At 38.1% G+C, this 17,475-nt stretch overlaps 1 protein-coding gene across 8 annotated transcripts in view; it reads left to right on the forward strand.

Annotated features, from left to right (window-relative positions):
- Window positions 1-17,475, forward strand: part of ABCA4 (ATP binding cassette subfamily A member 4) — a 112,093-nt gene that overhangs the window by 91,248 nt on the left and 3,370 nt on the right. For 4 of the 8 annotated variants that reach the window (XM_087930206.1, XM_087930205.1, XM_087930208.1 and 1 more), the window contains 9 exons: window positions 985-1,132; window positions 2,065-2,188; window positions 4,897-5,026; window positions 5,203-5,323; window positions 7,818-7,880; window positions 7,974-8,080; window positions 13,193-13,334; window positions 14,973-15,107; window positions 15,977-16,080. In XM_087930206.1, the coding sequence (XP_087786332.1) occupies window positions 985-1,132; window positions 2,065-2,188; window positions 4,897-5,026; window positions 5,203-5,323; window positions 7,818-7,880; window positions 7,974-8,080; window positions 13,193-13,334; window positions 14,973-15,107; window positions 15,977-16,080 (1,074 nt within the window). Of the gene's footprint in view, window positions 1-984; window positions 1,133-2,064; window positions 2,189-3,756; window positions 3,940-4,896; window positions 5,027-5,202; window positions 5,324-7,817; window positions 7,881-7,973; window positions 8,081-13,192; window positions 13,335-14,972; window positions 15,108-15,976; window positions 16,081-17,475 lie in introns of those variants that run through there. The other 4 variants (XM_087930210.1, XM_087930209.1, XR_015742929.1 and 1 more) reach the window with 4 other exon arrangements.

The following is a 17,475-nucleotide window of genomic DNA, read 5'->3' on the forward strand; positions in this document are numbered from 1 at the left end:
TATGCAATGAATTCTGCACGCCCAATAGCACTTAGATTTACATACTGCCCCATAATGCTTTACAACATCCTCTGGGCGGTCATGCCTAATACAAAATTCCAGTTTATTTAGAAGCTACACTGAATATTGTGATACAGGTAGCTATGGGGACATTTTGCTATACCATATGACATTACTACTTAGCAAGCTATACAAATTCTTAGTTTCTATAGGTAGTTCAAGGTATTATTTGTCATCTATAAAACCCTTCATGGTACAGTGCTGGGTCATTTGCTGTTTGTCTCCAATTATTTGTGCCCATGTTATACAATCTGTCAGGGCTGGCATGCTCTGGGTACCTTCTATTAAACAGTGTCATCTGATGGGATCCAAAAAATGGGCATTCCCTGCCACTGTAACCTGTAGAATAACATGATAACCAAATAATCCTAATTTTACCTGTTTTTGATAAGGCCTTGAAGACTAACACTCTTCCCTCCGGCATTGGCTTAGTAAGTTAGGTGAGCTGGCTTCAAGTAATTAATGTGGCCAGTTGTTAATAAGGTCTGTTAGTTATGGATATATGAGCTGGCTCTGGTGTGACATGTTTTAATTGCTTTGTTGTATTGTTGATGTTTTTAGCTGATTGCTAGCTAGCTGCCCAAAATCACATGACAAATGAGCAACCACATACATTGAATAAATTTATAAATAAAGGAATAAATAATCCCTTTTGTAAAATTTCTGGTCTTTTGAGTGGTTTCAGATGTTCCTTGTCAGCTGGCCTGAATAATAAAGGGACACAGGAAGGATGAATCTTTATGCAGATAAATAATAAAATGGCTTTTTTTTGTTTATCAAAAGACAGTCTGTGACAACATGGCCATATTTCATTCACCATTGAACCACTTTATTGTTTATTATACTACCCTGGGGGGGGGGCTATGACTGTATATTTTGATTAATTGAATTATACCATTTCTGTTTCCATTGTTCTGTACATAGATGGGCCATAATTCCTATGATGTACCCTGCATCCCGCTATTTTAGCATCCCCAGCACTGCCTATGTTGTCTTGTCTTGCGTTAATCTCTTCATTGGTATTAATACTAGTGCCATCACATTTATTCTGGACCTCTTTGAAAATAATGCGGTGAGTGACTTTTCTTAGGCTCGATTTGAATGAGTACCATACATTAGCTATGCTCCATTATGTCAGGACATGGTTCAATATACGCTTCATAAGTTTTAAGAGATAATGAGAGTTTAAAACAGGGGTGGGCAAACTTTTTGGCTCGGGGGCCTCGCTGACTTTTAAAATTTGACAGATGGGCCGCCACCTGGTGTTGAAATGCCTGTCATTACAAGTCAAAATCAAATGAATGCAATCATTCAATCATTCACATCAAACCTTAATTTTGTACCAATCTTCGGCAGGCCGGATTAAAAAGACCAACGGGCTGGATGTGGCCCGCGGGCCGTAGTTTGCCCACCCCTGGTTTAAAAGGAGCAGCTGCTGCAATGGGAAGTATCATAAAACTTTTGATATTCACAAACCTTTGCATGTTGTCTAAATGTTCCAGCATAAGATAATCAGATATTCTGGAAAATTATATAGAGATGTTGCAAAATGAGGAAATCTCTTTTCTAGGTTCTATCATGTTCCTTTTCTCTGGAAAATAAACCCTTGTGTTATCCAGATTTCCTGATTTCCTATTGTCACATCTTCACATTAAAAGGTGTTATTAATCAGGATGTAAGTAGGAGAAGGAGTGGCAGAACCTGAGGATAGGGTCAAAAGAGGAATCAGCCCAGTGTCACTATGTAGCCACTAATGGACTAATTCCAATCCCTCTTGAATTCAGCTGAACCTTATCTAGAGCCAAAATAGTGGTAACTGTTAGTTGGTTAGATTCCTGTGCATAGGCATGAATTGTAATAAATCAGTTTAATTGTAACCTCACTTGTGGTCCTGATCTTTTACACCTGACATCTGGTGTCTCATTCTAAACTCAATCATTTTTTTTAAGTTAGAGAGGAATCTTGTGAATCTGAGCAAGACTAGCATCTGTGTTTCTTTTCCAGCCTCTCCTAGAATTCAACAAAACATTAAAAAAAATATTTTTGATCTTTCCTCATTTCTGCTTGGGTCGTGGACTCCTTGACTTAGCCATAAACCAAGCTGTGATTGATGTGTATACACGTTTTGGTAAGTATCAAACGATGGGAGATAGTTCTAGGATGCTCGATATTGAAGTCAGTTATGAACTGCTGCTAGGCTGAATCTTTTGCACTTTATCCATGCTTTGATCAAGGAGGAAAAGCATTTTCACTCAGCCCTCAGTCCTGCCTGTATAGCTGTCTACTATGAACCCTGTTGCTGCCTCTATCTGAGAGAGAATCCGATCATCCTGTTAGACTTAGAATAACTTTATTGTCACTTTGAATATACACTAATTGGCATACATTAAAATGAAATTTTGTTGCATTCAGCTCTCAAAGGGTCTCTACCTATAATAAACATGACAAAATAAATAAATACAAAATTATGCCTATACCTAAATATATGACATGGAGAAACAACACAGTCTAGTTTGGTTGTATATTTGTACATGGTGAGAGAAACAAATCTTGCGAGTTTACCAGATGGATGGCGTAGGCAGTGTGGGATTCAGCCAGTTCGCACCAGTTCGGGAGAACTGGTTGTTAATTTTCTGAGCAGTTTAGTGAACTGGTTGTTGGAAGAAAACATTAAGGCATAGAACCAGTTGTTAAATTATTTGAATCCCACCATTGGGCATAGGGAACAAAGCTATTACAGAATCTGGTAGTCCTGCTATAGATACTTCGAAACCTTCTCCCAGAGGGGATCAACAGAAACAGACTGTGAAGTGGCTGTGTGGGGTCTCCAACAATGCTTTGAACTCTAAGCTCATAGCGCTTATAAGCAGTATCCTGAATGACAGGAAGTGAGCTTTCTATAATCTTCTCAGCTGTCCTTACCACTCTCTGCATGGACTCTCTCTCTGAGGCACTGTTGATTATTCCCCGACTGTGTTTGTTTTTTTCTTGTAGAAACAACAAAAGTGGGAAGTCTCCACAACCAGCCATTCTACAGGATGAGTGATCAAATTTCCCCTTGGAGGAAATAGTGTCAAAGGGAGGGCGTTAGGGAAGAAATGTTGGGAGATGAAGCTGACCTTAGCAATATTTCCCCTCAATGAGAAATGACTTGGTCAGCAATTCTGAATGAAATATTGTAATACTGTGCTTGGATGTTTCCTGAATTATTTATGGAGAAGACACATCATGCAAGATCTGTAGTGTTGCTAACCTGGCAAATTTGCACAACTTCTTTCATAAGTGCAATCATGACAACATATACAAGAGCCCTTTTACACTAAACATCAAACATTCTTGACATTTGATACCTTCAAATAGAAAGAGATGGTAGAATATCAGAGACTTGCTTAAGTATACAGTTTTATACTTCTTCCCTACAGGAAGCTGTCAGCTGAGAGCAGGGCAATTAAATATTTTTCTTTCCCTAGTTTAAGGATGCATTAACACCCTTATCAACTTAATCCCTATCTTGATTAAGAAATAAAATATTCAAGGCTAGCTACAGAAAGACCCTTGTCTTGGGGGACTTTTTTTCCCATATTAATTTTCTTTCCTGCATGAGTTGGCACAAAATTATGCTGGTGTGCTCTGCTTTCATTGCTGAGCGTGATTTTGCCTCAGTAATGAGGCCACTGACTGGCACTGTCTTCATAGATTCACACAGGATAACATAAAAGAAAGTGGTCAATTTCTCTAGTGTCCCTTGTCAGAAGAGAAAACCAACCACCAATTGTTCTCCCTAGAAGAAGAGGTGAACCTTTATTTTTATTTATTAAACTGATATGCTGCCTATCTCATTGTTTCAGTGATTCTGGGCAACTCACAATACGATAGAAAGGTTAATAATAATAATAATAATAATAATAATAATAATAATAATAATAATACAAATAATAATAATAATGCAAAATGATTAAAGTGAATAGGATTACATAAGAAACTAAGAGAACAAGTGACATAAGGATGGGGATCTTCTCTTCTTCCTATTACCCACCCCAAACATAGAAGCCCAAGCGGCAAAGGCAGGTTTTAAGGCTATTCTGGAATTGGGGAAGGGGCAGATCTCAGGTCCAGAGGATAATATTACAGAGGGTCAGGGTCATATCAGAAAAAAAAACTCTTCTTCTGGAGCCAAAATTGTTTGGCAGACAGGATCCAATGTAGGGCTCTTCTGCTAGAGCGAGTGAAATGAGCAAATCCCATTGGGGTGAGGCAACTCCTCAGAGTTTTAACAGGTGGATAGACCTAGAATCTGGTTCTCAGATTACTCAAGAACAAGCACCCCTTTACCTGGCAGTATCCAGCCTCAGAGATAAGTGCCTGCAGAAGATGTTGCACAGTTTGGTCGTCTACACATCTCCTTTCCCAATCTTCTGCCCTGCTTTTGTCCTGGCGGCCTATTCTGGACCCTGGGATGCACATCAAAAAATATAGCCAGACAGATAAAGAGGAAAATCAGAAGAAATGGTTCTTTGAAATCTAACAAGAATAGATCCATCCTCCTGCATTGGCATCCCTTGTTTAAAAAGAACACAAACACACACATGCAAATACCAATTTGATATTTTCATATCCAAAAGAAACAAAAATATTTTATCTGATACATTTTGGTGGCACAGAGAAGTATATCAATTTAAAGCAGCAGTCTGTGGCGGACTAACTAAGTTCCTGATCTCCAGCTGCATGAATTGGATCTCAACAGTTAATGACAAGAGGAGGAAATTCTCTGTTTCTGAAAAAGTATATTTTATCATCGGGTCATTCAAACTCCTTTCTGTTGGTTTTATTCTAAAGGAGAAGAACGTGTCTCGAATCCATTGTGCTGGGATTTTGCTGGAAAACACATGCTAGCCCTGGCAGTGCAGGGTGTGGTCTATTTCATTCTGAATCTTCTTTTACAACACAATTTCTTCTCTACAAGATGGTACGTAGAAAAACTCCTGGCTTCAGAGGTCTTATACTGAAATTTGTTTTAAAGAATTAGGGAACATTGTTGGGGTGGAAGGTACCTGGGCTTGCATTGGCCTTGAAAATGGGATCTATATAGGCTGCTTTTCAAGTACAAGCTGAATTACCACTCACTTATTCTGAGTTTTTTAGGTTTCTCCAAAATACTCTGGGGCCTATTATGGAAGAAGATGAGGATGTTGCAGAAGAAAGGAAGCGAATAATGAAAGGAGGTAGCCAAAACTATATTTTGAAATTGCAGGAATTGACTAAGGTAATTTTTCGTGAGTTATTCTAAAATATTTGTGTCCTTTAACTTTGCCTTGGGGGAAAAAAAGCCAATTAAGAAAAACTTGCTTGTTTGAGGCACTTCAGGGGTGACCAGGATATTTTGCTGTTAGACGTCAAGAAGTAACAAATTTTTCTCCCCCATCTCTTTTCTCCTGAGTATGATGTGGAAGAGCTGACCTATTAGTTTTATTTTTTTCCTGATATGTAGATTTGTCACTTATTACCAGTACGGGATTGGTATGTATTTCTAAAATACAGTTAGCTCCTCAATCCAGTTAGGGATTACAGGTACTCCTCGATTTATGACCATAATGGAGTCTGTCATTATGGTCATAAGTTATGCCAATTGTAAAGCAGGTCATCATGTGCTTTACAACTTTTTGCTTCAATCATTAAACATATGTTTATTAAGTGACTCCACAGTTGTTAAGTCCTAACTACTGATTTTTAAAAAAAATTATAATCCCTTATTACTTCACTGCTGAAGAACCAACATCTAAGCCTCATTATTTGTGATCTGTAAACACTGTCTAATTCCATTCAGTTATCTTCTTCCGATAAAGGGGATTCCTCAGCACTACCATTTCCAGCCCCCAATCTCTCTCTCTCAAAAAAAGATCTAAAACCAACTTGTGACCATCTTCTCTTCTGCTGATCTCAAAACTCTGGGAACAAGCAGTGTATTACATTAGTTAATAATGAATTGAAAGAACACAAATTATTCTACTCCATATAAAAGAGGAAGAAAATAAGCTGCTTGCACAGGCACACGTCCATCCATATCTGATTTCATTTTGCCTGCATCTGTCTGGTTGTCTATTTAAAAAAAAAATCAAGCCTAGGAAATTATTTATAGGGGACCTGCACATCTGACAGGTACTTCTGTCTTGAAAAGCCTATGAAATAATAGTGTATTCGTGAAGACAAGGTGAGACAGGACTTCTTATCAATACAAGAATGAAATTTCCTCTAGCTCCAGGTGCGGAAGAAAAAAGAAAATATAAAAGAAAATACTGCGGTTGCTCCAATTTTGGGGGGAGGGGAGTCAGCTTTCAAACAAAGCCAGCATTAGAGCCAGCATCTCACACAGCCAGGAGGGGCCGGTGCCTCGGTGTTATGAAGGGCGGGGAGGATTAAAACAAGCTCAAACTCAATCCTTGCAGCTCTAATTGTAACTTGGAATATGGATAAGCTTCTCGGGAAACAAGTCTGCAATTTGGGGAGTCTTCAGCAATCTGCCTTGTTTTATTTTTTTATTTGATTTGATTTGTCAATTGCTTACAAGATAATATTAGGTATAAGTATAAACATAGTTATGAATACATGGGTACATGTAAGAAAAATAAGAGAAACAATAGGACAGGGACGGTAGGTGTATGTTTGCAGGTATCCCAAGAAAATTTAAAAAAAATGGTCCAAGATAAGTGTGTAAAGAAAGATAAAAGTCTATATTTAGATACACACACGTATATATTTCTTCATTCAATTGTGTCTGATTGTCAGAGACTGTCTAAACTCTAGACGAGCCCAGCAGTTTTCTGGGCAAGGGTTTTTTTTTTAAGAGGTGGTTTGCCATTGCCTCCTTCCTAGGCCTGAGAAAGAATGACTGGTCCAAGGTCATTCAGTTAGTTTTGCATCTGTGGCAGGACTAGAACTCACACTGTCCTGGTTCCTAGCTTGATGCCTTAGCCACTATACCGCTGGCTCTCTATTTATATATCATTGCATATATTATATGAACATCACTATTCTGGAAGCCATATCTATAATACTTTTTTATGTAAGCTATATATAAAATAACACATGTTTGTAGTTTTTTGGTTTTTTTTGATTATCTTGTTATTGTCGACTTAAAACCATGATGGATCATGCCCGTTAAGGTCAAAAGTTGTGCAGTTGTAAAGGTATTCACCCATGCGACTGATCAGATTTTACAATCTTTTGGGGGGGCATTTATTCAGTGAACATTATGGTCGTAAAACAAACCAATTGTTCACCATGGGCTGGTTTTGCTGAAAACTAAAAGCAGATGCCAGTTTTTGGCAAAAACAAAAAGCCATAAAATGCTGTCACATGACTGCAGGGCACTGCAAACAGCTGTAAAGGTGACTAGAGAGGGGCAGCTGCCAGAACTTGGGTACTGGGTCATAAATACATCTACAGAGACCCATTATAACTGGTCATGAGTCAAGGACTACTTGTAATAGTAAATATTTAATTTGGTGAATTGTTTGCATGTTATTTTCTGTTGTGTTGTGTTGGTTTTCTCCAGTTGGTACAATCCAGATGCTTTGGCATACAGTTACTCTTATCTTTCAATTAGCCATAATCGTGACAACATGACTGGGCAAAAGAACAATAGTCCACAGTTTCTGGCGATTGCCTAGTTGGAGGAAGCTGCATTTTCCTGTTTAAGTAATACATGTCCTTCAACTGTCTTCACATGAGGGTTTCTGTTGAAAACATTCTTATTCCAGATATATGCAGGAAGACGTATACCAGCAGTAGACAGACTCTGTCTTGGTGTTCGTCCAGGAGAGGTGGGTTATGTCTCAGTTATGCAATGCATTTTGTATTATTTCTTTTCCTGTAAAGTTCTAGAGATAACCAGCATGTCTTAAATTATAATTTAGTGCTTTGGTCTCTTGGGTGTGAATGGTGCTGGTAAGACAACAACGTTCAAAATGCTGACTGGGGATATTAAAGTAACATCAGGAGATGCTGTTGTCGTTGGTCATAGGTAAGTCCTGACAAATGTCAGAACAGTTGAGCTCAAAGATCCACAGATGTTTCTTTATATCTACTAAGTGGTAATTGCCATCACATTGCCCTTAACAATAGGTCCTTATTTCCTGTTAGGGATATGGAGAAAATACTTATTCCTCTGTATAATGGCCTCAGGTTTTATTTTATTTATTTATTTTTATTTCATTTTTTATTTGTCAATTGCTTACAAGATAATAGGTATAAGTAAAAACATAGTTATGAATACATGGATACATATAAGAAAAATAAAAATATATAAAGGAAACAATAGGATAGGGATGGTAGGCATGTTGGTGCCCCCTACAGACCTCTTAGGAAAGGGGTGAGGTCAATAGTAGACAGTCTAAGGTTAAAGTTTTTGGGGTTTGGGAAAAAAACCACAGAGTCAGGTAGAGTATTCCAGACATTGACCACTCTGTTGCTGAAGGCGTATTTCCTGCAATCAAGTTTGGTGTGATTAACCTTGAGTTTGTATCTATTGTTTGCTCTTTTGTTGTTATAGTTGAAGCTGAAGTATTCATTGACTGGTAGGACATTGCAATGTATGATTTTATAAACTATACTTAGATTGGACCGAAGGCGGTGTAGTTCTAGGTTTTCTAGGTCTAGAATTTTGAGTCTGGTAGCATAAGGTATTCTACAACAAATAGAGGAGTGGAGAACTCTTGTGAAATATTTCTGGACTTTCTCAGCTGTGTTAATATCAAATACGTAATGTGGGTTCCAGACTGATGAGCTGTATTTGAGTATTGGTCTAGCAAATGTTTTGTATGCTCTAGTTATTAGTGTAATATTACCAGATAAAAACCTACATAAGATTAGGTTAACAACTCTTAACACCTTTTTGGCTATGTAGTTACAGTGGGCTCTAGCGCTTAGGTCATTTGAGATGAGTACACTAAGATCCTTGACAGAGTTTGGATCATCAACAAGGTCTTGACTATTCAGCCTGTATTTTATTTTCTGATTTTTTTGCCAAGATGTAGGACAGAGCATTTATTTGTTGAGATTTGAAGTTGCCATTTGTTTGACCATTCTGGTACATAGTCAAGGTCTTTTTGAAGGGTAACAGTATTGTCTGTGGTGTTGAATAGCTTTACATCATCAATGAAGAGAATGCAGTTGCTCTTAATATGATCACAGAGATCATTTATGTAGAGTATGAAAAGAGTTGGTCCTAGAACACTGCCTTGGGGGACACCATTGTTGACAGGTACAGAATTTGATAGGACGCTCCCAATTTTGACCATTTGTTGTCTATTTGACAGGAATGCTTCTATCCAGTTATGCAGGTGTCCAGAGATACCGAAAGATACCGTAACATTCAACCTAGAAGAAGTGGATTACAACTCCATTAATCTGACAGTTTTTTCTTAAGGGCATGCTTTTTTCTATCACAGGCAACCAACGTGACAGGATTTGGATCTGGTTTTTAAACCTTGAATCAGTCTGTTCTAACAGGAAACCCAGGATATCAGTTAGATGTTCAGAAAGCTTTTTCATGCCTGTCTTTTGTCTTGCAAACACAGTGTGCAAAAACTAGGACTGCAGTCCAAGAAAATGGTTGGAATTTTAGTTTTAGGAGTAGTTTGTCATGTACCACTGAATCAAAGGCTTTATAGAAGTCTATGTAGATTGTGTCTATTGCTTTGCCCTGATCGAGTTGTGTGGTCCATGTTTTTGCAGTGTAAGAGTTGCAGATTACATGATAGTTTTTTCCTAAAACTAAATTGTTTATTAGAGAGTAGGTTGTTTGTTTCTAAGTGGAGGATGATGGATTGGTTAATAATTGATTCCATGGCTTTACAGGTGATGCAGCATAAAGAGATTGGTCTGTAATTTTCAACTAGGCTGGGGTCTCCCTTTTTGAAGATGGGGATGACCGTGGCTTGTGACCATAGGTTAGGCAAGGAGCTGGTCCTGAAAGATTTTTCAAAAATTATGCTTAGAGGTTCGGCTATGGCAGTGGGTAGCTTTTTTAAGAAGTAGGCACATATTCCATCCGGTCCAATAGATAGAGATGGTTTTAGGTTGCATAGTGCTTTTTCAACATTTTCTTTTGTAAAATCGATATGTATTAGATCATTGTAGTTGTCTGTAGTTCGACTAGAAAATACTGGGCGTGATCCATTGCTGTTTACAAATACTGAGCCAAAGAATGTGTTAAAGAGGTTGGCTTTAATAGCATCGTAGTTGCAGTCTTTACCAGTAGGTCCTTTCAGGGGTGGGATGGACCTTAAGTCTATTAGTTTGTTGTTTACAAGATTTTAGAAAGCGTGGGTGGAATTGGTGTGTCGAAGGTTTTCTTCTTGTTTAATGTGATAATTGGTGCATTCAGTTTTTATCTGGTGGCATAAATTTTTGTATCGGCTTTTGAAGTTGGCAACGTGACCAGATTTGTTTTTCCGCCAAAGTGATTTCTTTTTGGATTGAAGCTTCCTTATTGTTTTGGGTAATTGTTTTTTTCTGGTTTTGGGAGTTGTTAATGGTACATATAGTTTGATGACTCTTTTGACTTCAAGTAAAAATATGTTGTAATGGTCTTCTACAGTATTGCATCCAGAGAATAGAAATTGCCAATCAAGGGATGAGAGATCATTATTTATAAGTTTATAGTTGCCTTTTTTGAAGTTATAATTGGGGTTCTGTCATTGTGATGATTTTTTGTGCGCATGTATGTTGAGACAAAAGTCAATCATGTTGTGGTCACTGTTGGAAAATGGTTCTTTAACTTGTATTCCGTAAATTGAATTCAAACTATTGCAGAAGATGAGATTGAGGCAGTTGTTAAGTCTAGTGTCGTTGGTTACTAGTTGTTCTAGTCACAGATTTGTTACTGCATTGTAGAAGGTTGTATGTGTGGGTTAAGTTGTACATTCGTAAGGTTCCAGTTAATATGAAGTAGATTGAAGTCACCAAGAAAGATAAAAGCATGTGGGAAGGATGCTGCCCATGTTAGTAGTGTATTTAACTTGTTTGCATGTTCGATGTCATAATCAGGGGCTCTGTAACATAATAAGGACCAAAATGTGATATTTAAGGACAGTTCACAGACGATGGTCTCAGGAATAGCAAGCTCCTGGGTAACTTGGATGTTTTTTAGATGTAGGGATTTTTTATAGAAGATAGCAACACTGCCTCCTCTACGGATCTCACGATCTGATCAGTAAACATGATAGTCTATTACTGTGGTAATGGAATCAGGGAGAGATGCGTTGAGCCATGTTTCACAGACAAATATAATGTTGAATTTAGCCGTATTTAGTAAGAGGAGAAATTCAGGTATTTTATTTACAAGGCTTCTTGCATTGAGTAGCTTGCCTTTAAGGCCAGTTGTGGTTGGAATAGAGGTAGTTAGGAGCGTGCATGCCTAGTTTTGAGTGATGTTGGATTGGATGGGGTGGGGTTGGATGCGGAGTTGTGGGTTGTGTGACTTTCTTTTGATGCAATCAGCTCTGTAGTCAATGTATAGGTCCTTTTCTCCATTGTCTAGATGGTTTTGGAGTTCTGCGCAGAGTTCACGAGAGCGGATTCTTTGCAGTATGGATAAGTCTGGTCTTGAGCTAAGTTTTTTGTGGTTGGGATTGGTTTTTGCCATGGCATTTATTGTATGAATGAATATGCATTTGCTGGATCATTTTTGCATACAACTCTACAAAATCTTGGGGCCACAGAGCCGTCATTGTATTTGCACCCAGGGCCATCTCTGGTTATTTCAATGATATCTTCAGGAGAGATGTTTGTTGTATTTGAGTTGCTTATGATATCATGAACTTTGGTGATGTCATCTGATTCGTTGGTGTCTTCGAGACCAAATAAGATGGCATTTGGATGTTTCTGTTCACGTTCCATGGTGTCTCTGATGAGTAAGGAGATATTATTTGTGGAATTATTTGAAGGGATAGTAATTGTTTGTGGCTGTGGTTCGGTGGTTAGTTTTGGTTGTAGTTGTGATTGTAGTTGAGGTAGTGGTTGTGGTTGTTGTGGGATTTGATTTTGAGCCGATAGGTACTCACTTATCTGTGCTGTATTTTTTTTTTCAAGAGAAATTAGGCTTGCTTGTATAGTCGTTTCAAAACGTGTTGCTAAGCGTTCTTCTGTTGAGTGAATGAGTCATTCTATGCTTTCAACTCAGTCAGGTAGGGCACTCAGTTTGTTTAGCTTAGGAGAACATGATGGACATAGATAAAATAATGTATCTGAATTTTTCACCATATCATCTAGGCTTTTGTTTGTGTTTAAGCAGGCAGGATGGGCTAGATTATCGCATAGGCGGCATTTGATGTAAATTTCGCTTTCATTGATGGTTTCAAGACATTTGAAACACGTGTGGGAGTCTGGGAGGTCATTGGTAGAGATATTTTTCTTTTGTTTTGGTTTGGAGTTTTTGGCTGGCATGGTCAATGGCAATCATACAGTAATCAATTAATTCAATTCAATTAATTCAAGACCTGAGCGCTGCGCAACAGAGTGAGCTCCTGTTATTTGCCCAGCTCCTGCCCACCTAGCAGTTCGAAAGCATGCAAATGTGAGTAGATAAACAGGTACCATTTTGGTGGAAAAGTAACAGTGTTCCATGCACACACACCCCATGTATGGTCTGTACATAATCTTGAAGTTGTCTGTTCTGCCTACAGAGATATGAGCCTATAGTGAGTATTTGAAACATTACAGTGGATAGGAATATCATTTTAAAATTTAGCATGTATTCAACTTTGTATTGTTTGCAAAGGATATAATTCTGTGCAGCTAGAAGAACGAAGTGCTGTGTCTGCATGATTTCCAGAAGGTGTATGTTTAGTTGTCTTATTTCATCATATAAGTGAATAATATTTTAATCTGTGTTTTTATTTTAATGTAAGGCCATTTTGAATAATCAGGCAAGCTTTAATGAAGAGGCATTTAACTTGATTTATTTTAATCGATTTCTTAATGTGTTACTTTAAACCTTTAATTACAAGATATTATTTTATAAAATTGTTATATTTTAGCTGGATATTTTTTTCTCTCTAAAGTTACTCTGCTGATTAAATCTGTCTCTGTAAAAAAAATTTCTTTTTTTCTTTTATCACTTTCACTTTGCTAGCATATTGACCCAAATCTGGGATGTTCACCAAAACATGGGCTATTGCCCACAATTCGATGCTATTGATGAACTACTGACAGGAAGAGAACATTTGTTTCTCTATGCCCGTCTGCGCGGTGTTCCAGAAGCGGAAGTTGAAAGGGTAGGGATAATTATTCTTTGTTTTCAGTGCATGTTTGGGCTACGTCTAAAGTTATATATTCAAAAAGATGGCTCTTGCTAGAACAATAGCTCGTATTGATTCATATTAAACTTTTTTAAAAATGCACTAACCTATATAAATTGCACTGTCTTTTTGGCTCTGCACACTGCACTGCTATTGTTTCTATTTCTAAGTCGCAGTCTTGCACATGGTGAAATCAAACTACAAAACAGGGTCTTCAGTCTACAGAGTATATTTTCAAATGTGCACACATGAAACTTAAAGTAATGGAATTGTTCTTGCCTAAGCTTGCAGTAGGGCTAGCTCCAGGTATAGCACTGTGTATTCACAGTAACTGTCACACATGTGTTGGTGTTGCATCAGGTTGGGGTGAGTAAATGCTATGGCAATACCTTTCAATTAGAGTAAAAGATTCATACATGTATATGTATACTGCAAATAAAAACATATGAATCTGGCAGTGTGAAGTGCATGGGCTGAAGTCTTTCAGCACTCATTGCAAGATGGTAAAATCCTTCTCATTAAACCATCATGTGGTTTGTCTGGTTTTAGCTAAGCATGATGATGAAACTCCCCACTGTTTATGGCTTGGTGGGAGGATCAACAATTTCTTCAGATAGTGGGCACCATTACATGGTATCATGGGCGTCCAGAATAAAGACACAAATTGCTTCAAAGCCCATTGGATTTTGGCAATCTCGTCCCTAAAATCATGTGTGAGGTGCATATAAAGATAAATTAGATAAAGATAAATTTATTGTCATTGTACTCAGAAACCTGAGAACAACGAAATAAGGTGCTCTTTCATAACATACAACTGAACAACACCAAAAGACATATACAAATAACAATGTAAAACAAATTAAAACAAACAACAGTTAAAAAAACTGTACAACCAGGATATATATATGTTAAGACCACCACATTCATAACTCTGCATTTAACCTGATCTCAGCACTTGGGTAAAAGCTATGTTTAAATCTACTTGTCCTGGCTTTCAGCACTCTGTATCGTCTTCCTGATGGTAGGATCTCAAACAACGAGTGGCCTGGATGCGAAGGGTCTCTCAAGATCTTTTGTATCTTCCTTCTACATCCCATGTTATACAACTCCTCCAATGAGGGAAGAGGACATCCGCTGATCTTTTGTGCCCTTTTTATCACTCTTTGGAGTGCCCTTTTCTCCGCCTCTGTACAACTCCTAAACCACACACAGAGGCAATAAGATAAAATGCTCTAAATCTATATAAATATCATTTTGAAGTGCTCCAGTGTTAGTTCTATTGTTCAGCTCCAGCTTCATTCTCTTCTCTTCTATGACTTTCTTCTGTCCCTCTTACTCCTTTTCCTGTGGAATATTACCATAACGTGATATTAATTCAACATGTACATAAGGCATACCAGAGATTGCTAATGCTAAAGGACATGAGCTTCCCTTTGAAGCATCCTTTATGACTACTTTCTCTAATCTGATATCCTCCAGATTATGTTTGTAGCTTTGGTACCAGATTGGGGTAGGCCGTTTTGTGAGAGTCCCAAATATAAATCCGTATAATGGACTGAATTAAAACCTCAACATTTTACATAGATGTCAAGATCTTGATTTCTTTTTCCACAGGTGGCAGAGTGGGGAATTCAGAAACTTGATCTGTCGCAAGATGCGGATCAGTTGGCAGGAACATACAGCGGTGGCACCAAGCGGAAACTTTCCACTGCTATTGCACTGATAGGTTGCCCTCCCTTAGTCCTGCTAGTAAGTAGCTTTGTGACAAGGTAACTATTAATTGCCAAAACAGCTCTGGAAAACTGAGGAAGAAATCCACTTCAATAGCCTTTGGGACCGAAAGCTTTATCCCACCAGTGTGTCAGGTGCAAAGAATCGGGACCATGAAGTTTTAGGTGGGATCATTTATTGCTTATGCTTATATACATACCATCAGCACTATATTGGCACTAGATAAGGGTCAACATAATTCAAGAGTGGTTAGACCTAAATCGCTTGTAGGAACGTATCAACTCTAGGCTGATTCCGCTCTTGACTCCACCCTTAGGCTTTGCCTGTCCTACCGCTACACCAGGGGTGTCTAACTTGCGGCCCATGTACTGGATGCGTCACACACTGGCCATGCCCACTCCTGGTTTAGCAAAGGGGGAAAAAGTCACGATACATCACATGATGTGACGCCGCGAGTTTGACACCCCTACCCTATGCCATAGTTACTTTTGGTGTGGATTAGCTCTTTGCACAATCTGCTCATAGATTTTTTTTTTTTGGCTGTCTTTCCTTTTCTACTCAATGAAGGCTGATAAGCTATGTCAAGCCATTTTGCACAATTCTGATAGCTGAGGTACACCTTTTTTTCTGAAGGATGAGACACATACATCCAGACCTTGAAAAAGTTACCTTTTAGCACACCCAAGAGTAAGACTGTTAAACACCCAAAGGAGGAAATTGTGTTGGATATGTTCATTGCCTTGAATTATTTGTAAAAATAATAAAGGTGGGATACAAATAAATAATTGGAACTCTAAAAATATTACTTCTTTGACAAGGGAGGAGGCTGCTTCACCATCCGATCTTGAGAAAACTTACTAGTTTTCCATATATTCCTGTTCTCACAGGATGAACCAACTACAGGAATGGACCCTAAGTCCAGACGCTTCTTATGGAACTCAATTTTCAGTGTGATCAGAGATGGAAGAGCTGTGGTTCTTACTTCTCACAGGTAATGTAAGCCTTGCTCCCATCAAAATAAATTGAATTGTATATCCTGGTTAGCACTCATCGCTCATTCAGATGGATTCAGCTCATTCAGATTTTAGCTTCACTTTCTTAAGGCTGTGAGGGTCCTCAGCTCCTTGATTCTGCCTTTCCTTCAAGCAATTACTGCCTCCTGGCATTTTATCCTCACAGCAAGCCTGCTGAGATAGATTAAGCTGGGAGATAACGGCTAGTTCAAGTCACTGAATTAGCTTGATAAAGGAGTGGGGAATTGTCTGGGTCCATCCCAGTGTGCATCGCAATTATACTCTACTGTCTCCTTATTTTACTTTTTCACAATTACAATTTTGTGTCCTGAAAAATGATGTTTAATTATTCCACCTGCACTATCAATCTTTAGGTTTTGCTAAAATAGCTTCAGAAAGGTACATAAATGATACAATGACAGCAATTTATTTAAATTTGTTTAAGTTTGGAATGTGCCTGCTTTCCACTTCATTTTTAATCCATTGTAGGAGGCAGCAGAGAAAAGGTTGTCTTCATATCACTTGAGAGTATCAGAAAATTGGTCTAGTAGCAGCCTCCAAAGCTTTGGAAATGGCTGCCTCTTACTGGAGAATACAGATGTTTTGGTTTTAGCAAATGCTTTGACTGTCCTATAGAAGTCTTGCAGATTACTTGCACCTGCTTTTTATTTGCCATAGTTTTTTAAAAACAGCTTTGCAGAACAAAAAAGCAAGAAAGAATGGTGATGGTTAAACATGAGAATCCTCCAAATAAAAGACAACAGCATATATATTCTATGAGATAGTGTGAATGTACAGCAAAAGCTTGTTGACAAGCTCTGTAAATGCTAAAATGTAAATAAAATAAAATGTAAAGATTGATGACTGCCAGCATTACCAATTCTTTATTATTATTTTGAAAATAGAATAGGTAGAAAAAACGAGAACAATGAGAAATCACACTTGGAATACTGCATCCAGTTTTGGTTGCCATGATTTAAAAAAGATGTTGAGACTCTAGAAAGAATGCAGAGAAGAGCAACAAAGATGATTAGGGGACTGGAGACTAAAACATATAAAGAATGATTGCTGGAATTGGGTAGGTCTAGTTTAATGAAAAGAAGGACTAGATGTGAAATGATAGCAGTAATCCAATATTTGAGAGGCTGCTCACAAAGAAGAAGGAGTCAGGCTATTCTCCAAAGCACCAGAGGGCAGGACAAGAAGCAATGAATGGAAATTAATCAAGGAGAGAAGCAACCTAGAACTAAGGAGAAATTCCCTGACAGAATAATTAATGAGTGGAACAACTCGCCTCCAGAAGTTGTGAGGGCTCCAACACCGGAAGTTTTTAAGAAGAGATTAGACAACCGTTTATCTGAAATAGTATAGGC

This window comes from Pseudonaja textilis, chromosome 3 (genome assembly GCF_049901715.1).
Source record: "Pseudonaja textilis isolate UNSWEBS1 chromosome 3, rPseTex1.2, whole genome shotgun sequence".
NCBI lineage: Eukaryota > Metazoa > Chordata > Lepidosauria > Squamata > Elapidae > Pseudonaja > Pseudonaja textilis.